This window comes from Phallusia mammillata, chromosome 6, assembly GCF_965637545.1.
Source record: "Phallusia mammillata chromosome 6, kaPhaMamm4.hap1.1, whole genome shotgun sequence".
Taxonomy (NCBI): domain Eukaryota; kingdom Metazoa; phylum Chordata; class Ascidiacea; order Phlebobranchia; family Ascidiidae; genus Phallusia; species Phallusia mammillata.
The window spans coordinates 26493732-26521579 of NC_137257.1; the positions used below are offsets into that span (position 1 = coordinate 26493732).

The following is a 27848-nucleotide window of genomic DNA, read 5'->3' on the forward strand; positions in this document are numbered from 1 at the left end:
TGCGCACACATATCTGCCGTCCCAATCTGTATTGAATAATATTAAAAGTGAAGGAAGTCTAGGTCGCCGAATAAGCAAATTGTGGTACCTAAATACTTTACGCTTAGAAATGGAAAAGGAAAGCCAATACTTTATCAGACACATTTCTGTTCATCCGCCAATGGTCGTAATGTATTCCGATGCGCAGGTAAAAACTTTCAATCAAATTTGTGTTTTTGATATCGCGTACTACGATTCGACAGGAAGCATTTTGCGACGTTTTGAAAATTATTCCGACTTTCAGGTGTACACCTTATTAATTACAAACCCAACACAAGGTGGAACTCCCCTTCCCGTAACAACATGTGTCAGTTGTTTACATGATGCAAATACAATTAGTCATTTGCTGAAAAACTTTTTGTTCGACGTGGCTAAAATTTGTTGTCGTGCTAAAAAACCATCGCTAATTGTAGTTCATGGGTCAATGGCTATGTGGAACGCTGCATTGAAAGCGATATTGCATGAAACGCGATTAGACTTTTACAACCGCTGTTTCAAAATTGTGACCGGGAGATTTGACGAGGTTGACTTGACCAAAACTATCTTTCATAATTGCTACAGTCATGCCATGAAAGCTGCCAAGTGTTTATGCCATAAATACAGCAATAAGCGTAAAATCGTTACAACTTACTTGTTTTGTATTAACGTAATGTTTTCATGCACGACGCTACCTGAACTAGATGAGGTCGTAGAAAGTTTTTACATTTTGACAAACTGTAAAAAAACCTCTGCGTTGGTTGAAAAACATTTTAAACGCCTTCAATTATTTCGGCTACGGGACTACACCGACGATGGCAATGGTAAGAACGGCAGCGACGATAGCACTGATTATTTTTATGCTTGCAAGTCGTCCGACAGATTGCAGGAACGTCATTCACCGTTTTACGTTAGGTACAAAAATAACTTAGATAATTTTAATACTTCGCAGGTGTGCAAGGATCACATGTATACCAATTGCGACGAAAATGTTTATTGCAACCCTCAGTTGTGAGAGAAGGTACTGGAAATTATTTTAAGTAGAATTTGCGCAACCTCGCAGTTAATGCTTGGAGATTTAACTCGGCATGACACAAAAGGCAATCTTTCAAGCGAACAACTTGATGCGTACGAAGCATTTTTCAAAAAGTGTGAAATTTTGCAACAAGCTGGTCACCAAACTATTATGGTAAACAATCAAACTCAAGGTATAATTGAAGAACATTTCGGAGACATGAAAGTTAATTTTATTGATGGCAAGCGTGTAGGGCGAATTGACGACTTCGTGGTAAAATACTTCAACGCCATAAAGGTTTTACAAAAACAGTTCGCCGACTCTGTGCAACACCTTACAACAACTCCTAAAAAAGTCTCGAAAACACAATTGGTTCCGTTTACAACTTCGATGCCTATGGTTGTGTCTAGGTTTAAGAACAGAAAACGCAATGCGACCAGTTTTTACTCGTCACAAGGTTTCGTGAAACAGCTAAAATATCAAAATAAGGCAACTTCGTTACAGGACAGTACCGAAATGACAGACACCCCAGTTATTCCTGCTTTCATATTTTGTCCCAATAATGACGATGTTGTTGCAACGTGTAAACCCGTAGCAGGTCTCGTTTGGAATAAAGTTCCTTTAAACCCAGTAACAATTGCAAATTCGGCTCTTGTTATGCCATGTAATCAAACGTTATCATGGCTGGATTTGTGCTCTATTTGTCCTAAGCCAATTGGTTCTACGTACACAGCTTTGACGCAAAACGCATATAAGTCCCACTCCGATACAACGCTTGGTTGGTTAACAGACAAGGCTGTTGATCATTATATTGCACGAGTTGTTCGTCTTTGTAACTATTTTCGTGCTGATCAATATGGATACATCTCCACGTTATTGGCATCAGAAATTTTAAACGGCAAGAAATTTAAGAATATTCATAGGGCATTCAAAGAAATTGTTCGCAACGTTTTGACGTTTTTGCAAAAGAAGTGTTGTACTTCAGTAAACCCTGATAGAACTCTATCCTTACAATGTTTTTCGCAAACGTATCCTTACAAGTTAGTTTCTGTGGTAGTTCATATGGGATCTAACGTTGCATCTGGTCATTACGAGTGCTATAGATTTGATGAACCAGGATTAACCCTCTTCAATGATAAAATGGTAAAACGGACATTATTTGAATGCGAAAAAGAAAACATTCTGACTGGAAGTTGCCTGTTTTTTAAAAAACGAATCGGCGGAGATGTTGACGCAATTGCCAAAACTCTAACTCCAACGACGTCAGTTAAAGTAATAGTTAGACGGCGACGTCACTGCAACTTGTCATCTGTTACAACGAAAGACATTGTTGTCAGCAAAGACATAGATCTACAGCAATCAGTTGACGACAATTTAATTCTGATTTCGGACTTTGAAAACCTACACTCAGAAACAAAAGAAACGTACAAGTATATTGCTCACAGTCTGCATACAATTCTTTCCAAAACGTTTAATGAAGCCAAATGCTTACCCGAGTGTTATCGTATGTGTTTGTTTCATGAAAAGCGCAGAAGTGAACTGATTCGCATAAATCAAGAATTTAGGTTTTGTAAGGGTTTAAATAAAGAATGCCTTGAGAATGTTGTGCGCTTTGTTGATCACAAATTCTGTCGTTCTCGCGTGCGGCAGCGTATTATTGGACAACAAATATTTAGAGAATCTTATGTGGGAAAAGAACTGAAATCTGAATATTCGCCATCAGGAAGTTTGATTTCTTCCGCGCTTGAAAATACTCCTTCTGATGTCAACTTGTTTTTAACCCACGTACTAAATTTGGAAGCTTATATACATGAAGGTGAAGAATATGTCGTACGTAGAAATGGGTATGTCGACAAAAACTTTTCAATGATATTAAAAACGAATACAAATGTTGATCTTCGTATTAAATGATTCCATCAAAAAATTGCATGAAAAAAAATCGCATTGCATGAAAAAACTGCATTTCCATGTTACAATGTTGCGCTATGTGCATGCACTGCATGAAAGCTAGCAGTTTTATTTTCTTTGTTTGGACAAATAATTGGTCAGGAAATTGTAACCATAGCCCAAAAAACAACAGTACATTGTAATGGTTAAACTACTAAATTTGTCCAAACAAAGATTTTATCTGCAAAAAATCAAACCACTACTACTGTCGGAACCTTGACGTTGGTGTAATGGCTTTCAACCAATACCGGCAAAATAAAAATTGTAGGCGAACAGGGTTAAAATAATAGGCCCTAAAAGATTTCAAAAATTGTATTGAACTTAGCGTATTTCGTCAGTTTCGGCATTTGGCCCAAAGAGGGTGTTAGTTAATTGCATTTTGCTGTAATTATCGAGTCGGGTTCACTTTTTTGAAACCGGATTAATAAAATAGACTAAAAGATGAGGCAAAGCTGCGAATTTAAAAAAAATAATGGGCCCGAAAAGATTTCAAAAATTGTATTGAACTTAGCGTATTTCGTCACTTTCGGCATTTGGCCCAAAGTGGGTGTTAGTTAATTGCATTTTGCTGTAATTATCGAGTCGGGTTCACTTTTTTGAAAACAGATTATTAAAATAGACTAAAAGATGAGGCAAAGCTGCGAATTTAAAAAAAATAATGGGCCCGAAAAGATTTCAAAAATTGTAATAAAGTTAGCGTATTTCGTCAGTTTCGGCATTTGGCCCAAAGAGGGTGTTAGTTAATTGCATTTTGCTGTAATTATCGAGTCGGGTTCACTTTTTTGAAAACGGATTATTAAAATAGACTAAAAGATGAGGCAAAGCTGCGAATTTAAAAAAAATAATGGGCCCGAAAAGATTTCAAAAATTGTATTGAACTTAGCGTATTTCGTCAGTTTCGGCATTTGGCCCAAAGTGGGTGTTAGTTAATTGCATTTTGCTCTAATTATCGAGTCGGGTTCACTTTTTTGAAAACGGATTATTAAAATAGACTAAAAGATGAGGCAATGGTGCGAATTTAAAAAAAATAATGGGCCCGAAAAGATTTCAAAAATTGTAATAAAGTTAGCGTATTTTGTCAGTTTCGGCATTTGGCCCAAAGTGGGTGTTAGTTAATTGCATTTTGCTGTAATTATCGAGTCGGGTTCAGTTTTTTGAAAACGGATTATTAAAATAGACTAAAAGATGAGGCAAAGCTGCGAATTTAAAAAAAATAATGGGCCCGAAAAGATTTCAAAAATTGTATTGAACTTAGCGTATTTCGTCAGTTTCGGCATTTGGCCCAAAGAGGGTGTTAGTTAATTGCATTTTGCTGTAATTATCGAGTCGGGTTCAGTTTTTTGAAACCGGATTAATAAAATAGACTAAAAGATGAGTCAATGGTGCGAATTTGAAGAAAATAATGGGCCCGAAAAGATTTCAAAAATTGTATTGAACTTAGCGTATTTCGTCCCTATTGGCATTTGGCCCAAAGTGGGTGTTAGTTAATTGCATTTTGCTGTAATTATCGAGTCGGGTTCACTTTTTTGAAACCGGATTAATAAAATAGACTAAAAGATGAGGCAAAGCTGCGAATTTAAAAAAAATAATGGGCCCGAAAAGATTTCAAAAATTGTATTGAACTTAGCGTATTTCGTCACTTTCGGCATTTGGCCCAAAGTGGGTGTTAGTTAATTGCATTTTGCTGTAATTATCGAGTCGGGTTCACTTTTTTGAAAACAGATTATTAAAATAGACTAAAAGATGAGGCAATGTGGCGAATTTAAAGGAAATAATGGGCCCGAAAATATTTCAAAAATTGTAATAAAGTTAGCGTATTTCGTCAGTTTCGGCATTTGGCCCAAAGTGGGTGTTAGTTAATTGCATTTTGCTCTAATTATCGAGTCGGGTTCACTTTTTTGAAAACGGATTATTAAAATAGACTAAAAGATGAGGCAATGGTGCGAATTTAAAAAAAATAATGGGCCCGAAAAGATTTCAAAAATTGTAATAAAGTTAGCGTATTTTGTCAGTTTCGGCATTTGGCCCAAAGTGGGTGTTAGTTAATTGCATTTTGCTGTAATTATCGAGTCGGGTTCACTTTTTTGAAAACGGATTATTAAAATAGACTAAAAGATGAGGCAAAGCTGCGAATTTAAAAAAAATAATGGGCCCGAAAAGATTTCAAAAATTGTATTGAACTTAGCGTATTTCGTCAGTTTCGGCATTTGGCCCAAAGTGGGTGTTAGTTAATTGCATTTTGCTGTAATTATCGAGTCGGGTTCACTTTTTTGAAAACGGATTATTAAAATAGACTAAAAGATGAGGCAAAGCTGCGAATTTAAAAAAAAATAATGGGCCCGAAAAGATTTCAAAAATTGTATTGAACTTAGCGTATTTCGTCAGTTTCGGCATTTGGCCCAAAGTGGGTGTTAGTTAATTGCATTTTGCTGTAATTATCGAGTCGGGTTCACTTTTTTGAAAACGGATTATGAAAATAGACTAAAAGATGAGACAATGGTGCGAATTTAAAGAAAATAATGGGCCCGAAAAGATTTCAAAAATTGTAATAAAGTTAGCGTATTTTGTCAGTTTCGGCATTTGGCCCAAAGAGGGTGTTAGTTAATTGCATTTTGCTGTAATTATCGAGTCGGGTTCACTTTTTTGAAAACGGATTATTAAAATAGACTAAAAGATGAGGCAAAGCTGCGAATTTAAAAAAAATAATGGGCCCGAAAAGATTTCAAAAATTGTATTAAAGTTGGCGTATTTCGTCAGTTTCGGCATTTGGCCCAAAGAGGGTGTTAGTTAATTGCATTTTGCTGCAATTATCGAGTCGGGTTCAGTTTTTTGAAACCGGATTAATAAAATAGACTAAAAGAAGAGGCAATGTTGCAAATTTAAAAAAAATAATGGGCCCGAAAAGATTTCAAAAATTGTATTGAACTTAGCGTATTTCGTCCCTATTGGCATTTGGCCCAAAGTGGGTGTTAGTTAATTGCATTTTGCTGTAATTATCGAGTCGGGTTCACTTTTTTGAAACCGGATTAATAAAATAGACTAAAAGATGAGGCAAAGCTGCGAATTTAAAAAAAATAATGGGCCCGAAAAGATTTCAAAAATTGTATTGAACTTAGCGTATTTCGTCACTTTCGGCATTTGGCCCAAAGTGGGTGTTAGTTAATTGCATTTTGCTGTAATTATCGAGTCGGGTTCACTTTTTTGAAAACAGATTATTAAAATAGACTAAAAGATGAGGCAATGTGGCGAATTTAAAGGAAATAATGGGCCCGAAAAGATTTCAAAAATTGTAATAAAGTTAGCGTATTTCGTCAGTTTCGGCATTTGGCCCAAAGTGGGTGTTAGTTAATTGCATTTTGCTGTAATTATCGAGTCGGGTTCAGTTTTTTGAAACCGGATTAATAAAATAGACTAAAAGATGAGGCAATGTTGCGAATTTAAAAAAATAATGGTCCCGAAAAGATTTCAAAAATTGTATTGAACTTAGCGTATTTCGTCAGTTTCGGCATTTGGCCCAAAGTGGGTGTTAGTTAATTGCATTTTGCTGTAATTATCGAGTCGGGTTCACTTTTTTGAAAACGGATTATTAAAATAGACTAAAAGATGAGGCAAAGCTGCGAATTTAAAAAAAATAATGGGCCCGAAAATATTTCAAAAATTGTAATAAAGTTAGCGTATTTCGTCAGTTTCGGCATTTGGCCCAAAGTGGGTGTTAGTTAATTGCATTTTGCTCTAATTATCGAGTCGGGTTCACTTTTTTGAAAACGGATTATTAAAATAGACTAAAAGATGAGGCAATGGTGCGAATTTAAAAAAAATAATGGGCCCGAAAAGATTTCAAAAATTGTAATAAAGTTAGCGTATTTTGTCAGTTTCGGCATTTGGCCCAAAGTGGGTGTTAGTTAATTGCATTTTGCTGTAATTATCGAGTCGGGTTCAGTTTTTTGAAAACGGATTATTAAAATAGACTAAAAGATGAGGCAAAGCTGCGAATTTAAAAAAAATGATGGGCCCGAAAAGATTTCAAAAATTGTATTGAACTTAGCGTATTTCGTCAGTTTCGGCATTTGGCCCAAAGTGGGTGTTAGTTAATTGCATTTTGCTGTAATTATCGAGTCGGGTTCACTTTTTTGAAAACGGATTATTAAAATAGACTAAAAGATGAGGCAAAGCTGCGAATTTAAAAAAAATAATGGGCCCGAAAAGATTTCAAAAATTGTATTGAACTTAGCGTATTTCGTCACTTTCGGCATTTGGCCCAAAGTGGGTGTTAGTTAATTGCATTTTGCTGTAATTATCGAGTCGGGTTCACTTTTTTGAAAACGGATTATTAAAATAGACTAAAAGATGAGACAATGGTGCGAATTTAAAGAAAATAATGGGCCCGAAAAGATTTCAAAAATTGTAATAAAGTTAGCGTATTTTGTCAGTTTCGGCATTTGGCCCAAAGAGGGTGTTAGTTAATTGCATTTTGCTGTAATTATCGAGTCGGGTTCACTTTTTTGAAAACGGATTATTAAAATAGACTAAACGATGAGGCAAAGCTGCGAATTTAAAAAAAATAATGGGCCCGAAAAGATTTCAAAAATTGTATTAAAGTTGGCGTATTTCGTCAGTTTCGGCATTTGGCCCAAAGAGGGTGTTAGTTAATTGCATTTTGCTGCAATTATCGAGTCGGGTTCAGTTTTTTGAAACCGGATTAATAAAATAGACTAAAAGAAGAGGCAATGTTGCAAATTTAAAAAAAATAATGGGCCCGAAAAGATTTCAAAAATTGTATTGAACTTAGCGTATTTCGTCCCTATTGGCATTTGGCCCAAAGTGGGTGTTAGTTAATTGCATTTTGCTGTAATTATCGAGTCGGGTTCACTTTTTTGAAACCGGATTAATAAAATAGACTAAAAGATGAGGCAAAGCTGCGAATTTAAAAAAAATAATGGGCCCGAAAAGATTTCAAAAATTGTATTGAACTTAGCGTATTTCGTCACTTTCGGCATTTGGCCCAAAGTGGGTGTTAGTTAATTGCATTTTGCTGTAATTATCGAGTCGGGTTCACTTTTTTGAAAACAGATTATTAAAATAGACTAAAAGATGAGGCAATGTGGCGAATTTAAAGGAAATAATGGGCCCGAAAAGATTTCAAAAATTGTAATAAAGTTAGCGTATTTCGTCAGTTTCGGCATTTGGCCCACAGTGGGTGTTAGTTAATTGCATTTTGCTGTAATTATCGAGTCGGGTTCAGTTTTTTGAAACCGGATTATTAAAATAGACTAAAAGATGAGGCAAAGCTGCGAATTTAAAAAAAATAATGGGCCCGAAAAGATTTCAAAAATTGTATTGAACTTAGCGTATTTCGTCAGTTTCGGCATTTGGCCCAAAGTGGGTGTTAGTTAATTGCATTTTGCTGTAATTATCGAGTCGGGTTCACTTTTTTGAAAACGGATTATTAAAATAGACTAAAAGATGAGGCAAAGCTGCGAATTTAAAAAAAATAATGGGCCCGAAAAGATTTCAAAAATTGTATTGAACTTAGCGTATTTCGTCAGTTTCGGCATTTGGCCCAAAGTGGGTGTTAGTTAATTGCATTTTGCTCTAATTATCGAGTCGGGTTCACTTTTTTGAAAACGGATTATTAAAATAGACTAAAAGATGAGGCAATGGTGCGAATTTAAAAAAAATAATGGGCCCGAAAAGATTTCAAAAATTGTAATAAAGTTAGCGTATTTTGTCAGTTTCGGCATTTGGCCCAAAGTGGGTGTTAGTTAATTGCATTTTGCTGTAATTATCGAGTCGGGTTCAGTTTTTTGAAAACGGATTATTAAAATAGACTAAACGATGAGGCAAAGCTGCGAATTTAAAAAAAATAATGGGCCCGAAAAGATTTCAAAAATTGTATTGAACTTAGCGTATTTCGTCAGTTTCGGCATTTGGCCCAAAGAGGGTGTTAGTTAATTGCATTTTGCTGTAATTATCGAGTCGGGTTCAGTTTTTTGAAACCGGATTAATAAAATAGACTAAAAGATGAGTCAATGGTGCGAATTTGAAGAAAATAATGGGCCCGAAAAGATTTCAAAAATTGTATTGAACTTAGCGTATTTCGTCCCTATTGGCATTTGGCCCAAAGTGGGTGTTAGTTAATTGCATTTTGCTGTAATTATCGAGTCGGGTTCACTTTTTTGAAACCGGATTAATAAAATAGACTAAAAGATGAGGCAAAGCTGCGAATTTAAAAAAAATAATGGGCCCGAAAAAATTTCAAAAATTGTATTGAACTTAGCGTATTTCGTCACTTTCGGCATTTGGCCCAAAGTGGGTGTTAGTTAATTGCATTTTGCTGTAATTATCGAGTCGGGTTCACTTTTTTGAAAACAGATTATTAAAATAGACTAAAAGATGAGGCAATGTGGCGAATTTAAAGGAAATAATGGGCCCGAAAAGATTTCAAAAATTGTAATAAAGTTAGCGTATTTCGTCAGTTTCGGCATTTGGCCCAAAGTGGGTGTTAGTTAATTGCATTTTGCTGTAATTATCGAGTCGGGTTCAGTTTTTTGAAACCGGATTAATAAAATAGACTAAAAGATGAGGCAATGTTGCGAATTTAAAAAAATAATGGTCCCGAAAAGATTTCAAAAATTGTATTGAACTTAGCGTATTTCGTCAGTTTCGGCATTTGGCCCAAAGTGGGTGTTAGTTAATTGCATTTTGCTGTAATTATCGAGTCGGGTTCACTTTTTTGAAAACGGATTATTAAAATAGACTAAAAGATGAGGCAAAGCTGCGAATTTAAAAAAAATAATGGGCCCGAAAATATTTCAAAAATTGTAATAAAGTTAGCGTATTTCGTCAGTTTCGGCATTTGGCCCAAAGTGGGTGTTAGTTAATTGCATTTTGCTCTAATTATCGAGTCGGGTTCACTTTTTTGAAAACGGATTATTAAAATAGACTAAAAGATGAGGCAATGGTGCGAATTTAAAAAAAATAATGGGCCCGAAAAGATTTCAAAAATTGTAATAAAGTTAGCGTATTTTGTCAGTTTCGGCATTTGGCCCAAAGTGGGTGTTAGTTAATTGCATTTTGCTGTAATTATCGAGTCGGGTTCAGTTTTTTGAAAACGGATTATTAAAATAGACTAAAAGATGAGGCAAAGCTGCGAATTTAAAAAAAATAATGGGCCCGAAAAGATTTCAAAAATTGTATTGAACTTAGCGTATTTCGTCAGTTTCGGCATTTGGCCCAAAGAGGGTGTTAGTTAATTGCATTTTGCTGTAATTATCGAGTCGGGTTCACTTTTTTGAAAACGGATTAATAAAATAGACTAAAAGATGAGTCAATGGTGCGAATTTGAAGAAAATAATGGGCCCGAAAATATTTCAAAATTTTTAATAAAGTTAGCGTATTTCGTCAGTTTCGGCATTTGGCCCAAAGTGGGTGTTAGTTAATTGCGTTTTGCTGTAATTATCGAGTCGGGTTCACTTTTTCGAAAACGGATTATTAAAATAGACTAAAAGATAAGGCAATGTTGCGATTTAAAAAAAAATAATGGGCCCGAAAAGGTTTCAAAAATCGTATTAAATTTAGCGTATTTTGTCAATATTTTGATTTGGCCAAAACGTTCGTTGCGCAACCATCCTTGACGTTCTCTCGTATCGCATTCCTTTTTTCGATTTTATTCTGGCAGAATGACAATGGTGCCATTTTTGTTGTTGACAAAAAATTGCATGTATTTTATTTGAGAACGTTGGCACCCCAAAACGAATGCAACTTGAAACTGTATTTAAATGTTAAAGATTAGTTGTTAAAATTAACTATATCTAACAGGTAAAAGTATCAAAAATATTGTTTTGTTTGTGCAAATCTGTGACACACATTTGGACATGAAATCTGTCAGTAACTTCGTGCGTCGAAATCAAAGGCTGATAAATCTTCAGAGAAGCGTAACAGCTGTTCAGCCTTCAGCGAAAACTACAAACACTATAATCCGCAACCAAACAACATGTGTCAACATAATGAGACAAAACTTACTCACAAGCCATGTTCCCAACTTCAAACTAATCAAGCGAGATATGTTTATTCAAACATTCGACACGCCAAACCCAAACTGCCTTAAATTTGTTCCTGGCGTTGATGTTTTGGGTTCTGGCACCGCAGACTTCCCCGACTGGAGCCACTCACATAAATCTCCACTCGCCAAACGATTGTTCGGCATTGGCGGAGTCAAGGCGGTGTTTCTCGGACCCAATTTTCTCACAGTCACTCGACAGGACGAAGAAACACAATGGAAAGTTTTGAAACCTGAAATCTATGAGGTCATAATGGACTTTTTTACTGTGGGAAATATGCCAGTTTTAACAGATGAATCGCCGTCGTCGGACACTGTGATTGATGAGGATGATGATGAAGTTGTCGCGATGATAAAAGAATTAATCGACACAAGAATCCGCCCCACTGTGATGGAAGATGGTGGTGATATCATATTTAAAGGTTTTGTGGAGGAAGGTGGAATTGTTCAACTTAAGTTGCAGGGATCATGCAGCAACTGCCCAAGTTCATCAGTAACACTGAAAAGTGGGATTGAAAATATGCTGAAGTTTTACATCCCAGAAGTTCAAACTGTTGAGGAGGTCAAAGATGAAATGGACGCAGTTTCTGATCAACAGTTTCAAAAACTTGAGAATATGATTAGAACCAAAGACCAAAAGGAGTAGAACTCATGTAAACTGAATGGTCATTGTTGTGCACTGAAATATTTGTTCAAGTGTCTACCTTTGTTCTGCAGTTGCTTGCAAAAACTTTCACTTGTAAATTGCCTTAAAATAAGCATACAATGTTAGCTTTGTATTATTCCCGTGTAAACCAACAATTTAGGTCATCAAAAGTTTTCTGCTCTACTGATTAGAATTGAACACAACGTCACACTTCTACCTCTAAAACTTTAACAGACTTTTATAATGTGCCTGGATTTAAGACTGGTATACATTATCCCAATATTGCATGTGACAGTTTTGGTGTTAAACTTTGGTGTTAAATCTATTTGCTTGTCTCCAAAGGGTAATAGAATTCATAATAAATAACTGTGATATATTGACAAAGGAAAAGAATGGAGAAAAATGAATTGTTAGAAGAAAATTCACCAAATGCAAATGAAGAAACAACAGATGTAAACAAGCCTGCATCTGACAACAAAACAACAAGCGCTTCCACATCAGGAAATAAAATAAACGATGAGATTCAAGAAAACATAGAGAGTAAAAACTTAACACAACAATCAGAAACATGTTCATTGTATGCAGAGGCGCAACCAGATGTCGATCAAAATACAACTGGTTTGTCTCCAGAAAATATAGATGAAAAACAATTAACAAATCAAAGTGATGAGTCAATCAATTTGGACAAAAAAAAATCTGAAATGTCAATCAAGGATGAACTCAGTACTGAAGCTTCTAGTCTGAAAAAAATCAAAGAACCGTTAGAAACTGAACTTTTGACTGAGACTGAAAATGTCAGCCATGATAGATCAAATAAAGAGAAAGGCACCGTTGATGCAGAAGACCAACATTTACAAATACTTTGCTCAAACATGTTTCAAAAGATGACATTATATCTTCACGGCGAAGTAGAAAGCACCGTAGAAGATTACAGTCTTCTTGAGCGCATGAACAAAGTTACAACAGAAAAGTATGGTGGGATGCTTCAAACTGCCAAGCAAGTAGGAGACTCACTGAGACTTATAAATCAAAAGTTTGTCAATTTGAGGCCTTACCTTGAACAGATTGAACAAATTGAGCAAACTGTGCTGTCTCTGGAACAGGCAGCATACAAACTTGATGCTTATACTAAAAAGCTGGAAGAAAAATTTAGGAGAATTGATAGAAAATAAACTATTTTGCAAATTGATTTAAACATGTGTGCTCCTATCTGTAACGTTTAGTGCAATTTTGTGTACAACTTTTTGAAGCCTTTTTATTTATGTGATGTAACTTTAAATAAAATGTGATTTGTCATTTTATAAGATGTTTAAATTTTAGTGTGATCTTGAGAAGTGAATTGTTTAGTGAAATATGTTGATCATGTTAATCAATAATCATTTTAAAAAATTAGCAGTTCTATAATGCAAGACCACTAAGACGCAAACAAAGAAACACTTTTTCAGTCAAAGGAGATAAAAGTTAGTAACATTTCTATAGACTGTAGTGACGTAACAGAGGTGGGCGTAAGAGGGGCGGTCCCTTCACATGAAATGCAAACAGATCTGCGTTGCCGGTGTTTGAAATTGGTGTCAGCAAAAATTACCGCAAAGATCTAGTGTTACAAAGTGTTTAGCGGCATATTGTGAAAAACTTTGACTAGTTTAAAGCCTTTTAACTAATTTAAGCAATGTAGAATGCAGTAACCCAGAAGTTACCATGACAGTAAAAGCAAAGCCCACAGTTTTGATAATGTCTCAAAAATGCTCGTTTATCGTAGATTCCCAGACCGCGTTTTGGGTTATAGGTGTATTATCAGATGTGCTGTTGTTTATTTGACTAAAAATTAAAAGGGACATACTTGGGTCAAATGGAAATCAGTTTAATTTTGCTGTTTTATTAAAATCTTATTGCTGAAGTCGTTTGTTTGCAGTTGCAGCACGAAAATGTTTTTTGATGGGAGATTTTATCAACTAACTTAAGGTAAACACTTATGTTACAAACTGAAAAAGGCTCAACAAGTGATCATTCAAAAGGCTAAGTGGCAGTCAAGTTCAAAAAACTCAGTACACAACACTGTTGTGCTTTTGGCCTTTGAAGGAAATATTAACAAAATAGACAATAAGTTTTCTTTATTAACATGCATTGTCAATTACTTGTTTGATAACAGCTGCATGTGGATGTGTGTTTTGTCAGATAACAACAATAAACAAGCAACAATCATCCACACAACAGGATTTCCTTCCAACAATTTTACATCCTGACATGATGTGTGAAAAGGAAATGATAAATTTCCATGTCACTAATCACTATGACAAGTTGACAACCAGACTAAAATGGGAAATACTGAGTAAAAACAAGAGACATGTCAAAAGAGTTCTTTTCTGGTTGCAAGTGGTTCTTTGTAGTTTGGATTGTCTATAGAAAAGAAAAAGGAAACAACAGTAAAAAATATACTTTTGTGTTTCAGAAAACTAAAAATGTGTGTTTTAAAAGTCGACATAATAATTAATCCTGATAATGCATTGGATGAAGCTTATCAAATCATCAAGTTAGTGAGAAAAGATTGGAAAAAAGAAGACATAAAGCATAAGGTGACTATCTTTGCAAAACAAAAGCAGCATTTGTAATCAGGCATTTTTTAAATGTTTTTATTGTAATTTTTATTTGTCACTTTCACAGGGGGAATTACAATGCAATAAATACAACTTATTTGTTAAATTAATTTAACTTGTCATGTTTTCTAACAGATTTTTGAAAATGGGATTACTAACAAGTTATATGGATTCCATAAATGCAATGGAAAAAATGATACAATTCTTGTTCGTATTAATGGAAGCGGGACGGAGAGATTTCTCGATCGCAGTGCAGAGGTAGGATTGGCATTAATGGTTTTGTGGTATAAATACAATCTACATAATATATGAACCATTGGAACACTATATACGGATCTGTTCATAAGTTTAATGGTGAAAATAACGACCCAAACAAATGTTAAAAGCGACATGCTTTATTGTTCAGACGTTTCGGCAAATGCTCATGCCATCATCAGTGATATCACTGATGTTTCAACAGTAAAGCATGTCTTTTTGTACGTCTATTTGGGTCGTTATTTTCACCATTAAACATATGAACCATTGTTTTCTAATTTTGACATAATGGGGCATGATTGCATTGTTGATTGATTTTAAAGGAAATTTTAAACATGGACAAAAAACATGTTTTCCAACCTTCTTAGATTGTATCACACAATAATTCCCTCAATACATGTGAAATTACTTTATTTATGTCAGGTTAAAAGTTTCGAGTTATTACACAAACACAAATGTGCTCCAAATCTCTACTGCATTTTCACCAATGGATTATGCTACGAATTTATCCACGGCAGTACGATAACAAGAGAAACTATCAGATCTCCTGACATTTTCAAGTAAGTTTACTGCAACAAAGTAAATGCAATTGGTTATGTGGTTTGTAAAAGTTTATAAACAAGAATCTTTTATTACCCATATCATCAATGACTATCGTAAATTCTATGTGAAAATTTTTTTTATTTTTCAACAAAATATAGATAGGTAATTTTCGATTTTTCTGGTGTTTATTGTAGTTGCAATGTTTCAATTGTTCAGGGGAATAGCACATGAGATGGCAAGAATGCATGCGATTCCCCACCCAGAAAAAGATTTGCCAAAACCCAGCACTTTTATTACCATGCGAAAATTTCTTTCCATTGCATTTCCATCAGACAATGGGTGAGTTCCAAAACACAATGCCCTCCAGGCTTATGTAACAATGCAGATTGTCGCATATTGTCTGTGTTCTATTGTTACAATGATTGCATTTGTTTTATTGTTTTGAAAACAATGAGTGAGTAATTGTCTGATTGCACCAGTTACAGAGGAGAATTGGTACTTTCAGTTATCTCACAGCCAGATGCTTAGACTAATGAAACCCAAAAAGCCATGTATCCCAATATTTTTGTACATTGGATATTGCAGAGGTTATGATCAAACCCAGGCATTTCACTGGCTTGAAGCCATTAAATTTGGGCTTGATATATCATTGTTTCACTATAATTGTAATTGGGTGGACTTTCGCCAATTATTTTGGGAATAAACCAGGGGGGGAAACCTGCGGCCCGCATGCGGCCCTTCATTAAAGGTTGTGCGGCCCGCAGAGACGCTTAGATTTCAAATGTACTGGCAAACGAGTCCAACTATTATATATTTTTGAACAGATTAATGCGTTCGATGCTAGTTTTCTGCAACCAGGCAACATGTGGCTAGAATCAAATGCGTATTTTACTTGTAGTTGGTAAGCAACAAAGAAAAATCACCTTGTGTTATACACAGGTGCGGCCCCCGATCTAATTTTGACAATTGCAATCGGCCCCACAGTAAAAAAGGTTGCCCACCCCTGGTATAAACTGAGATGTAACATCTGAAACACACAAGTGAATTTATACTTGAAACATATTTTCAAATAATGTTGTCTAGAAATGGCACACAAAGTGTATGTACATATATGTTAGTGAATTTTTTAAAGCAGACCAAATACAAAAGCACCATTTGGCCAAATATAGCAAACATATTGGTCAAAATCAACCCTTCGATATCAGAAGCAGGAGTGAAAAAAAACGATACAAAAACCGAATAACAATATGAAAACAGTCACATTTAATTCATTTGCTAAAAAAATCATCTCTCTTCCTCTCAATTGATTTATTGTTGTCTGACAGAATGTGAATTGTGTGATTTCCTGTTTCTATTTTACTTGTTCCTGTGACGGAAGCAATTATTTGTAACCATATGTGTGTGCAAAATTTGTTTCGCTCGGTGAAAAAAACATAGTGACACAATGTAACTAAAACAATCATCATGCCAAAAATAGCTGCGCAACGCTAAAACATCCTGGAGCACAAAAACATGGATTATGACTAAATTTGCTAAAAAATGATACTGCACTGCAACATTTATTGTTGGTGTCTTAATCATGATATCTGATAAATGACTTGTTTTATTTTCTGTTCTGTTCCAGCAATGGAAATGGGTAGTTATCAACAACCACATATGTGTGTGAAAATTGATTTGTATAATGTAGTTGTAGTTTGTAAATAGCAGGACTTATGCTGCAAAATTTCCCATGACAAAATTGCTTTTTACGAAGCTTCTAATTTTTTGTTCCAGGATAACGGATGCAATGAATAGTGAAAAAGTAAAACTTGAGCAAGAAATAACAGAGTTAGAGCACCACCTAGAGGCACTTCAGTCTCGTACTGTATTCTGTCATAATGATTTGTTGGTACATAACATAATACACACCAAAGAAACAGGTAAATTATTTTGAGCCGCTTTGCTTGAATTAAGTTTAATTGTACTTTTTTCCAGGCAAAATCACTTTTATCGATTATGAATATGCTTCATTCACCTACGAAGCTTTCGACATCGGAAATCACTTTTGCGAATTTGCAGGTTGGAAATTTATGTTTTAAAATATATATAATGTTAAAAATTCAAACTCTTGCAAATGGTTAGAACATCAGTTTTTCAGATCATCAGGTTAGCGCACAAGTAAATGTCCCATGGTTCTAACAATTCATAATTCCAGTAATCATTTTTTTGGCCACTGTCAAATACAATTTTCCTTTTCAGGGAGAATAAAGTTTCTAAAATATGCCTTACAACACTATGTTTTATTTAAGGCGTTGAAGATATTGACTTTTCTTTTTACCCCGATGAGGTTTTGCAACGCGAATGGTTGCGGTTTTATGTTTTGGCAGAGCAAAAATTTAAACATGGGAATTGTTGCCTAAAGGAAGATGACATAAACGAACAAGTTGATCAACTTTATATACAAGCCAACAAATTTTCTCTGGTAAGCTTTGCGTTGTGTAAAATAGACAATCAAAAAAACTACAGTGAGGCTTAAGGAAACACACTGCATGTGTAATTACTGATATCACTACTGGGTGAGGGCAACTTATTTTGTGAAAGAAAACACCCCCTTTCAGTTGTGTGACCCTAGGCAAAAAATGCTTAATCTAAACCTGTCTTTGAAGTAAAAAGATTGCAAACATAGCTTTAGGCCAAATATTCTTTACTTTATGTAATTACCAGCACAAAACTATAGAAAACTTATTTCTACACTTCAGTCATAGACAGACTGACCAAGGTAATTAACACATAGAAATGAAACAATAAACACTTTATTTGTTTTGTTTCTTAGGCAGCCCATCTGTTGTGGGGAATATGGGGATTGCTACAGGCAAGGTTTTCACAAATAGATTTTGATTTTGCAGGGTAAGTTTCAGTTCTTGTGTATAATTGTAACTAAAATGTCGCACCAATCGTGATAAAACTACTAAGCAATTATTTCCCACAAACAAATTGACAAAATTATATTTTTTTCTTCATTACATATCTATGCTTGATTGTAAACAAATGTTCCCACATATGTAGTGGGTAACTAGAGGAGCAAAAAAATATTCATAAATAACTATATTCACAACAACATCTTTAAAAGAAAATTTTAACCTGAAAATAAACATTTCCGGACTTGTGATACACATAATGAAAGGTGGAAATCATTGCAACAATGGCCATAGAACAGGGAATGAGTACCAGAATCAATTTACAAGGAAATAAACATTATAAACATTTTTGTTTCAGGTACTCCAAACTGCGATTAAATGAATATTACAAACGTAAAGAAGAGTTTCTTGCTTTATAAATGCGAACTTTGTATTTTTTACTGCCCAAGATTTTATCTCATGTGTAGATTTTGTCATTGACAGATTTATCATGCAAAGTTGAAAGTCTATTACAGGGGTCGGCAACCCTTGGCATGCCTGCCAAGGTTCGCACTGGATGTGTTTTTTAACGGATTTGCGTGTTTATATTGAAGTAACAATTTAACCTGTTACACTGCTTGTTTATAGTTTTTAACTTGTCATTGTCTTAAAACTCAGCCTTCCATGCACTAAACACTCTGCTTTGTTTTTATTATTGATATCTTCTGGCACGAACCACTATTATTTAGAAAAATGTTGGCATGCAAGGTCATTACCACATGGAAATGACACGTAAAATGGTACGCGTTGCCTAAAAGGTTGCCAACCTCTATTATTATCTATGCATTTCTTTTCTCAAGTGCTGTTTTCCTGACATTTTTCTGATCCCCCTTTCTATCAAGTTGTGTTGCAAACACAATTAAAGTTTAAAACTGCATGTGAATTTTTTTTGAAGAAAACGGGACAATGTTTTGCAAAACTGTTTGATTCGATTTTAATTGGTGCGTTTGTTTTTGTAATGTTAAGTGGTGTCCGCTCGTGTTGTATGTAATAACTAGCAAATAAAGATTTTAATGTGCCTGTTGTAACTTGTGGCGAGCTTGAATTATGTGAGGCCAAACAGATCACTTTGTTTGTGGCTCGTATTTGTAGAAACAACAATTAGTGGACTGAACGCATTATAAATTGTCGGTTGTCAAATTTTAACGTTGATTTCAAATACTAAAACTAATGTGAGTTATAAAAATTTGATATCACCAGAAATTATAGCGTGCCGTCCATGGACAAAAAAGCCTAAAGCATGACAAACCAACGTTGTAGGTTGGGATTTTAATTTGAATAAAACATGCTCGATTCGGGCCCGACTTCCAACTCTGACTGTTTTGTGCAATTTTATCAAGTTTTGGGACTAATTCAGGTTTTGTGTGAAAAAAATTCGTGTTCCAGTTTCAGGTTTGAGGCGCTAGTTTGGAGCCCGTTTGCAACGGTGTGACATCATTTGATCAGAAATGACAAACAAAAAATATTTAATTGAAACGTAAGCTCCCAAAATCTAGCTTCAAGGTTTTTAGCAGAAAGTATTTGTTTACTTTCAGCCTATGAAATAAAATCGCATAATTCATACGTAACAAACAAGGGAACAATTGACGCAGTTGTTTCCAAACAACGCCCTTTGTGAATGCATTTCAATTAAACCAACTAGTTTTTACATTAAAGCAAAGGCAAGGTGTTTCCAGTTTTTAGTGGCGAGTTTCTAAAAACGCAACACTCGTATATTTGCCAACCTTGAGAGGATGCGCAAAGTTTAATTGAGCGGTCGCTCCTGTGTTTGCGCTGCCGGCCTCGCAGAGTGACCTCGATTTTTCCGAAATGGCGATTGCCTGAAACTGGGCGAAGTTTATTAATTTGTCTTTGGAAAAGTCAAGACAAACAATACTTCACATTCTTACGTAAACAATTACATCAATTACCATTGTGTTTTATGGAATGTTTGCTTCAAGTTTTAAAAATGTGTTTGTTGACTAAGTAAAAACTTTTGTTTAAAACAAAAATGTTGTTGGTGTTAAGCGATGAAGATATTTTGCTTCAACTTTTACAATAACTTTCTATCAGTATTTTAATGTCAGTTGCAGAGAAACATAATACTCTCAATTTGCATGAATAATTTTTGTTACCACATTAACGCAAGCTTTAGACTAAACAGGTCCAAAGCGCAATAAACGTTTGTTTGTTAAAAAAATTATTAACCAAAAACTTTAGGAGATACAACATTTTTTTTTGAAACGGTAACAACTGTTGCTTACAAATATATCTGCAACCGTAAAATAAAAAAAAAACATTGCATTGGTCATTTAGACAAACCTTAACGCGTATAGAGCACGGTTTGTTAAGTCACAAAAAGTTCCAAATATTACAAATATGTTAAACAACCATACGAAGCGTTGCTAACTTTAAAATCAAACAAACTGCGCTGCTGTAGATGCGTTTGCGCAAGAGAAGGACAATCAACTATCAGAATGGGTGGAAAAGTTTTTGTGTGCTGAACCGCATTTCAAGGCCGAAAGAGAAGTAACAGCGGGAAATTTCCTGTAAGCGAGTCGCGAATAGTTTATAACCGGCCCTGGTTCGGTGAGTCGGTCAGTTTGTTGGTTCGAGACTGATAATACAGAGACACTGAGGTTTTAAGTTGAAGAAATATTTAAAAGAACAATTTAAAATGGAAAGGGTAAGAATATTTTGGAAACAGATTTTCTTGTTGTTGAATAAAACGTAAACGTTTTAATTTGATTTTACATCAGTAGCAACTTTGTTTTTAGTAAAGTTATTTTATTGTTGTTTTCGAAAGTTGTGGAGTTAAATGAAACAAAAACGCAATTTCATTTTATGACCAATATTTTAGAAAAAAACAACGAAACAAGCAAATAACTGTGTGTATGGATTAATTTTGTTGTATTCGTTGTTGTGATAAACATTTTTAAATTAAGAAAAAAAAATGCTCAAAGCATAACAGCGATTGACGACTTCGTAACAACGCTTAGATTAAACTTATGTGTGGATACATCTCTACCCGGTAAAGTATAAGCTAGCGCGAAGTCACTTATGCCGAAAAGTAAGGTTTTCCATATAATCCTCCCTCCCAATAAATAAAACAGTTACTTCAGTACATTTGCATAATCAAACCACGCTTAATCGAAAGTAAATAAAAATTTCCCACCGTTTGTTTCAGCATTATCCATTGATGCGTGATTTTTACGACGGGAAGACAATCGCTTTAACGGGAGGAACCGGATTCATCGGGCAGGGAATCATTGAGAAACTTCTCAGATGTTGCCCTGATGTCAAGAAGATTATTCTTCTCATCAGAAACAAGAAAAATCAAACTCCACAGGAAAGACTGAAAGCCCTGACCGAACTTCCTGTAAGAACATGAAAAGTCTTGTTACAACATTTTCATGCTACGAAATTGTTTCACAAAATAAAGATAAAAATTGCTGACAAAACGGTTTCCATTTTAAAAAGTATAATGTTAATATAGCTGCATTAACTATGCCATATATGGGCATATAAAATATAACACAATAAACTATGAGCGTAAAGAACCAAAGGGAATTGGTGCTACAGTTTCTTTTGGGGAATTTTGAGGGTAAAAATACTTTTTACCAAGTTTTCGGCAAACAACCGACTTCGTACTTTAAATTGTTTGTTAAAATTAGGAATCGTTTCAGGTTTTCACACTGCTTCGTGAACAACGCCCAGATTTTGCCGAAAAGCTCCACTTTGTGGCATGCGACCTCGAAGCGAAGGACTTGGGTCTGAGTGAAGAATCAATCGACCTCTTGCAACAAGAATGTGACATTTTCGTTCATTCTGCGGCGACAGTTCGATTCAACGAACATTTAAGGTAACCCGACTTTCGGTGGATTCACCACCGAGTCTGTGTAGCTCAGTTGGTAGAGCGGGTTCGAATCCCACCGCAGGCTAGCCTGTGCCTTGTCATATTGTGGTGAATGCTTGGTGACCGACTGATTCGGTATTACGGTTTTAATGGGCTTGGAGTACTAACATTTAAGGTAGCACGACAATCTTACATCTGTCAAAGCGATACGAATAAAACTCTTAGTGTAGAACTCGGACGTTTTCATTAAATTTGAAAGCTTTTCAGAAAAATATTTTTGGCCGTTTGGCGATGCACTTGCTACGCGTCCCATATCTATCCACCATTTACGCCCTCGCGCCTGACCCATATACAGACATAAAAAACCTGATCGGGATTCGTCCCTGGGAGGTTCCTGGGTTCGAACCTTGTGAAAAAAAAAATAATAATTTACGTCCTCTATTTTGACGCGCTTAGAACATCTTAGCGTTGAACATTTGAGTTTAATTGTGCTGCTAAGAAATTTTTACCAAAATATAATCAGCTCAGGCTCAAAGCAAATATGTGTAGCAAAAAGGCAATCCATGTTGATGACGTTGAGTAGGGGGAACTTCTATGCTAGCTAAAAACAAACATGCTCAATTGAGTTACTGTAGTTTTAAGCAGCTGTATCACACTATGAAGCTTTAAAAACAATTAACTAGAATCTGAATGAAACTGTGTGTCAATTTGGAAAGTGCATTAAAGAAAATTGACTATTTCATAACATATTGTCTTATTTGCAGATTGGCTTTCGAAGTAAACGTCCAATGTACAAGAAGACTGCTGAAAGTTTTTAAACCAAACAAAAACAAACTACAGGCATTTGTCCATGTTTCAACAGGTAAATAACTGAAATATTTATTATATAAGTAAAAAACTATCAAACCAACATTTAATGCTGTGTGTGTGTGTGATTATAAAATATATATTTAAGATGGAGCAGCAACAAATTTGAAGTAGTTTGTTTTCTATTTATAGTAGCCAAAGTAATGTATACTAATGTCTTATTTCAGTTTTGGAGAAATTATATGTTCAAGTATGTGGCACAAAGTTTACAAATAGCTGTTTTAAACAACACTTACAGTTTGTACATAAATCTTTCCGTAGAGAATTTGAAAAAAAACCTGTATGCATGTCTATGTCACAAATTAACAATGCATACTAGCCAATACAGCCTATCTTTCATCACCAGCTGCACTGATGAGACCCTATAGATCGAAACACTGTGCAATGTCTGCAGCTTATCATACAAATAGCGTTTTTAAACAAGCCTCAACATACAATCACAAACTTATTGTAACTTTTTAACAGCATACAGTCAAACTGACCGTGTTGAGGTGGACGAGAAGTTCTATGATTGCTCAATCGATTATCTTGACCTTGAAAGCTCCCTCCGGTGGATGACTGATGACATGATAACCCAGTTGACTCCGCAACTGCTTGGAAAAAGGTAACACAAGTTATATAACCTGACTCAGTTTTGGATAAGTTGATCAATTTTATATCATCACCTGTGCAATTTAGTTTTAAAATAAGATTACGTATGTTTGAAATTGTATTTGTAATTTTCCAATAACAATAGTGCCAGTTGTAATTATTTTAACAAAACATTTTGTGACAAACCATTTGCATTTTGTTGTTTACTTCACTTTAGACATATGTTTTGCACCAATGACCTTGATAGGGCTTTGCATCACTGGATTTACATAGAACACCATGTTATGAATGATAAACACTAACAATCAAATTCTGGAAGCAAATTACAACATAGGGAAAATGAAACAATAATAAGTTTGTTGTTTAGACCGAACACTTACACACTGACGAAGGCACTGGCCGAAGAAGCTATTGCAAGAGAGGGAAACCACCTTCCCATGTGCATTGTCAGACCCAGCATGATTATTCCAGCCTTCCAAGAACCAATTCCTGTGAGTTTATGAAATCATTTTGGGTCATTTTTCTTTAAAATGTGATCACTAGACAACTAGAGGAAATAATACAAAATATATTTAAATAACCTGAAATAAAAGGCTGTCTAAAAATGTAACTTTTGTCTATCAAAGGTAACAGAACAACTTTTAAAGATAAAAAAGTGCAAAAAAGACAAATTATTTTAATATTTTATCTGTGCTCAACATACCATAAATAATATTTTTAGTTAACACTTTTAAAATAACACATCTATAATTAAAACTTTATCTTAAAACTAACACAAACATAAAGTACAAACCACTCAAGCTTTTCGTCTTAGCTGCCTGACAATCGAAAAACTCCCGAGGGGAATTTAAAAGATGGCGCCATTGTTATAGAAATCTTATTAAAATTAGCTTCAAAATTGAATAATTTTATTCATTGGGGAATATGGAAAACGTTTAGGACGTTCGAAATTAGCAATACTTTAATTCAACATCTATGTATGTGACGCTATTTTAGTTTTTTTAATTATTGGCTTTTTAAAATCAAACTTATTTTCCGCTTTACAGGGCTGGTGCACAAACATGTACGGTCCAACCGCCTTCTTGGTAGCTTACTCGATGGGGGTAGTGAGAGCGTTGATAGCTGATACAAATACTGTGGCTGACCTTATTCCAATCGACTTCGTTGTGAACGGCGTAGTAGCCGCTGCAATGAAGACCGCGAGTGACCACATTGAAAGACGTTCTTCTATGGGTTACCATAGCGACAGTGGCGGATCATTCAGCGACGGCTCGAACGAGGATTCAGGTATTTATCCCAAACATCTTTAGCTAACTGATATATAAAACATACTGTAGCTCGTAAATTTATATTTTTATGATACAAAAAATAATAACTGTACAATTTCAAACCGCCCATAACCAGCTGGAGGTGTTGTACCAAATCAGCTTGTCACCAAGCATTCTCAAATTGCAAGGGGTAGGTTAGAAAAATCTAGCCTGTGGTGGGATTCGAACCCACGACAGGAGTCTTTCCGGGACTCACTTACTTCCAACTGAGTGACGCACCAGCATAGTTGCCTGCCTTGTATGCTACACATGTCAGCTTCGTAATAGGACATTACCACAACTGTACAATTTGTTCGGATTTTTACAACAAACTGTTTATGTTTTGCAGACAGCTCATATTCAGACGAATGCAGTTTGAGTTTGCACACACCAGTGAAACCCTTCAACCGAGATTCGATCCCAATTTATCACATCAACTCAAGCACAGTGAACCCAACAACACTTGGCGATCAAGGTAAGGAAACAAATTCATAATGTGCTTGCAAGAACTGGGGTATTTCTTTTCAACGTTTTGTCAAGAGTGTTGGTAGCCAAAAATGTTCCCAGTTTGAGCATAATTCAGTACAGTATATCGGCACGCAGTGGCTCAAATCACCGTTTGTGCAAAATCTTGAGTATTATGTGGACAGAAATAAGCGGATTTAAAATAAAGCTCCACGATTTATTGGATCTGTAATAAAATTCGGTTTGCATTGCTGGAAAGTTATCTTTTTTTGTCTCATTATGTTTTGAAAACATATATATGTATGTGTTTGATTGTTGTAAATGTTGATCTTTTCATTTTGTTGCAGCTGAATACGCCTTCCATTATTACGACATATTCCCCGCACAGGCAATTCGGACGCCATATTTGTACATCACTGAAAGCAGGTATGCAAAACGTTGGAAAGTTTTTAGCTTACTTAATTGCTTTGAAATTTTTTGTTTACTCCCAAGCTTGTAAAACACCCCCAAAGGAGTAAAATTTTTATTTTTACTTATGGCTACCCTTAAGGCATGTACACAATTTTGTATTTTTCTTGCAGATTGCTTTACACAGCAGTTGCTTTCACGATGCAGACAATACCAGCATATGCAATCGATGCCTGCAGGACAATTGTCGGAAAGCGACGAAAGTAAGTTCCCAAGGTCCCGGGTTCAAATCCCAGTAGGAAATATCTAAATTATTCACTACTTGTTTCAGAATGATCAACATCAACAACAGGATTCAGAAGTCTGTTGACGTTATTGAGTTTTTCTTCACAAATTCTTTCAAATTTGGAATTGAAAAACAAAAGGAATTGTTCAACGCTCTCAGGCCAGAAGATCAAAAGGTAAAAAAAGTCCTAAACCGGAATACACATTTGTACAAAAGAGTGATATTTTAAAATACACAAAACATGGACAAAACCATAAGTAAAAAAAGTTTTAGGCAGGTCAAAAATTGAAGGTAATAACTTAAAACCCGAATCTCCCGTCACCAGCTGCACCGATGTGACCTTATAGGTCGAATCAGTGTGCACTGTCTGCAGCTTATCATGTATTGGCTCTATATGCTTTTACATTAAAAATCCGAATCTTTCTGAAAAAAAAATGCATTAGAACCGAAACTAAGAATTAACTTTTAAAAAACGTACTTAGATGATGCCCAGTGTACATTTCCAAATCTGACCTTTTTCATTTTAAATACATCCACATCCAAAGCTAAAAAGCCTGCACCGACTAATAGCTCTGAGACTAATATTTGAATGTTATTTTTTCGTATCAGACATTCAGTTTGGACGTGCGGGTGATAGATTGGCGCAAATATGGTGAAACTTATGCGAGGGGATGCAACAGATTTCTCCTGAAGCAAGATGAAGCGAAATATCCTGAAAACAAGAAAGCCTTGCAAAGGTGGGAAACAAATTAAACAATGACAATTGATTCAACCTTAACAATCGAAATGGTTGTCATCAGTGCTCATTATGACAACACAAATCAACAAAGCATTTGAAACAAACTAGTTTAAATGAACTTACTTTTTTTAGTAACGTTTATCTCCGAATTTTAAGCCCTTTGAAAGACGTTTAACAATTATGTTGTTTTTAGGTTGAAGCTGATGGACAAAGCAGTTTACTCGGCATCCGCATTGGGTGTTTTCGGTCTTGCTGTAGCTTCTGGATTTGTTTCATCTGTTTGGGATTTGACTGGATATTTAACAGAAAACATCGGTACCTCTTTGTTAGGTTGAGAATTTTGTTTTGTGTGCATTCCACTATGTTTGATAAGACGCACTGTGTGTGAATTTTATGCGGGGTTTTGTCAATTTTTCAATTTAGCTCCAGGGTATTTTTGAAAAACACTTTAAGTCGCAATGCTGGTTTAAAATGACATCCGCAAGCTAGTAATGAGCTGTTCGCTGTAATGAAGCCCAACACGTACAAAATGAACATAAACGAACTGCAAATGAAAACACTTTATTCGGTTATTTTATATTCTGCATTTTTTTCGCTCGTTTATTTGCGTTTTGCTTATTTTTCACTTTTATTTCTGCTTTTTTATATTTTACATGTACGTAATCGTGTTTCTTGTTGCAATTCTAAAACCTTGTTCAAAGTTTAAATAAAAAGTGCAATTTTGTAGATACATTGTCGTTTTATATCATGAGACAAATATGAAAGCCCCAAAATAGTTAAACCCTAAGGGGAAGAGAAAATATTTTAGGGATTTTTTGTCAGAAGTTTCTCAAACTGCAATGCAATATACCATTGCGTGCTACGAACTTTGTACTTTGTTCCCTCACAAACCCGATTGTGTACATAACCTAACAAACTATGACGTAACAATTACACACAATCGACCTCGAATTATTAAAACTGTCACGTGATAGAACAAATGACCTTTGAATGTTCCGAAGGTCATATTTGCACTGTCCACGTTTACTGCAATCGGGTTAATGTGTATAAACTATATATGCGCCGGTTCGAACCCCATCGAAGTGACTTGTGCGTTTTAATCTGATTCAAATTTGTTTTGCTAAATTCGAGAATGTAATAAAACAGAACAAAAATACGTTATTTCTTCCCACAAAACCATTTATAGGTCGACGACATGGTAGAAATAAAGAGATATTTTTAAACAAATGTTAGAAGTAACCTATATCAGGGGTCGGCAACCTTTTTTTCTACTGCGGACCGTTTTTGAAACTAATTATTTATCGCGAACCGGCCTTCAAAAAACTTCAAACATTAAGCAA

General features: G+C 35.2%; 4 protein-coding genes across 5 annotated transcripts; all 4 read left to right on the forward strand.

Annotated features, from left to right (window-relative positions):
• The first annotated feature begins 10662 nt into the window (after positions 1–10662).
• On the forward strand, positions 10663–12024 carry LOC145233901 (NFU1 iron-sulfur cluster scaffold homolog, mitochondrial-like). Its single transcript, XM_080098672.1, has one exon. It carries the CDS (start codon positions 10852–10854, stop codon positions 11680–11682), a length of 831 nt encoding a protein of 276 aa, XP_079954798.1. The 5' UTR covers positions 10663–10851; the 3' UTR covers positions 11683–12024.
• Positions 12025–12072: 48 nt separating this feature from the next.
• LOC145233904 (uncharacterized) lies at positions 12073–12986 on the forward strand. The gene has a single exon (XM_080098675.1). The coding sequence runs from the start codon at positions 12075–12077 to the stop codon at positions 12852–12854; it is 780 nt and encodes a 259-aa protein (XP_079954801.1). The 5' UTR covers positions 12073–12074; the 3' UTR covers positions 12855–12986.
• Positions 12987–14107: 1121 nt separating this feature from the next.
• LOC145233899 (ethanolamine kinase 2-like) lies at positions 14108–19038 on the forward strand. 2 transcript variants are annotated; one of them, XM_080098668.1, is made up of 9 exons: positions 14109–14255; positions 14412–14534; positions 14955–15091; positions 15291–15413; positions 16848–16993; positions 17049–17132; positions 17363–17535; positions 17887–17960; positions 18330–19038. In XM_080098668.1, the coding sequence occupies exons 1-9, from the start codon at positions 14142–14144 to the stop codon at positions 18388–18390; spliced, it is 1035 nt and encodes a 344-aa protein (XP_079954794.1). In that variant the 5' UTR covers positions 14109–14141; the 3' UTR covers positions 18391–19038. The 2 variants fall into 2 exon arrangements, with proteins under 2 accessions (XP_079954795.1, XP_079954794.1); XM_080098669.1 differs by lacking the exon at positions 15291–15413 and having other exon boundaries at positions 14108–14255.
• Positions 19039–20430: 1392 nt separating this feature from the next.
• On the forward strand, positions 20431–27234 carry LOC145233893 (fatty acyl-CoA reductase 1-like). Its single transcript, XM_080098663.1, has 13 exons — positions 20431–20675; positions 21177–21368; positions 21676–21851; positions 22610–22707; positions 23178–23316; positions 23671–23794; positions 24350–24590; positions 24960–25085; positions 25423–25501; positions 25657–25746; positions 25815–25944; positions 26379–26506; positions 26702–27234. The coding sequence occupies exons 1-13, from the start codon at positions 20667–20669 to the stop codon at positions 26841–26843; spliced, it is 1674 nt and encodes a 557-aa protein (XP_079954789.1). The 5' UTR covers positions 20431–20666; the 3' UTR covers positions 26844–27234.
• The last annotated feature ends 614 nt before the right edge of the window (positions 27235–27848 follow it).

Bases quoted from the DNA above. Each gene is read 5' to 3' on its own strand.
- LOC145233901 (XM_080098672.1), top strand. From the start codon at position 10,852: ATGAAATCTGTCAGTAACTTCGTGCGTCGAAATCAAAGGCTGATAAAT.
- LOC145233904 (XM_080098675.1), top strand. From the start codon at position 12,075: ATGGAGAAAAATGAATTGTTAGAAGAAAATTCACCAAATGCAAATGAA.
- LOC145233899 (XM_080098668.1), top strand. From the start codon at position 14,142: ATGTGTGTTTTAAAAGTCGACATAATAATTAATCCTGATAATGCATTG. The intron at 15,092-15,290 runs GTAAGTTTACTG...TCAATTGTTCAG, and splicing joins AGATCTCCTGACATTTTCAA to GGGAATAGCACATGAGATGG. The intron at 15,414-16,847 runs GTGAGTTCCAAA...TTTTTGTTCCAG, and splicing joins GCATTTCCATCAGACAATGG to GATAACGGATGCAATGAATA.
- LOC145233893 (XM_080098663.1), top strand. The intron at 21,369-21,675 runs GTAAGAACATGA...GAATCGTTTCAG, and splicing joins AAGCCCTGACCGAACTTCCT to GTTTTCACACTGCTTCGTGA. The intron at 21,852-22,609 runs GTAACCCGACTT...TCTTATTTGCAG, and splicing joins CGATTCAACGAACATTTAAG to ATTGGCTTTCGAAGTAAACG.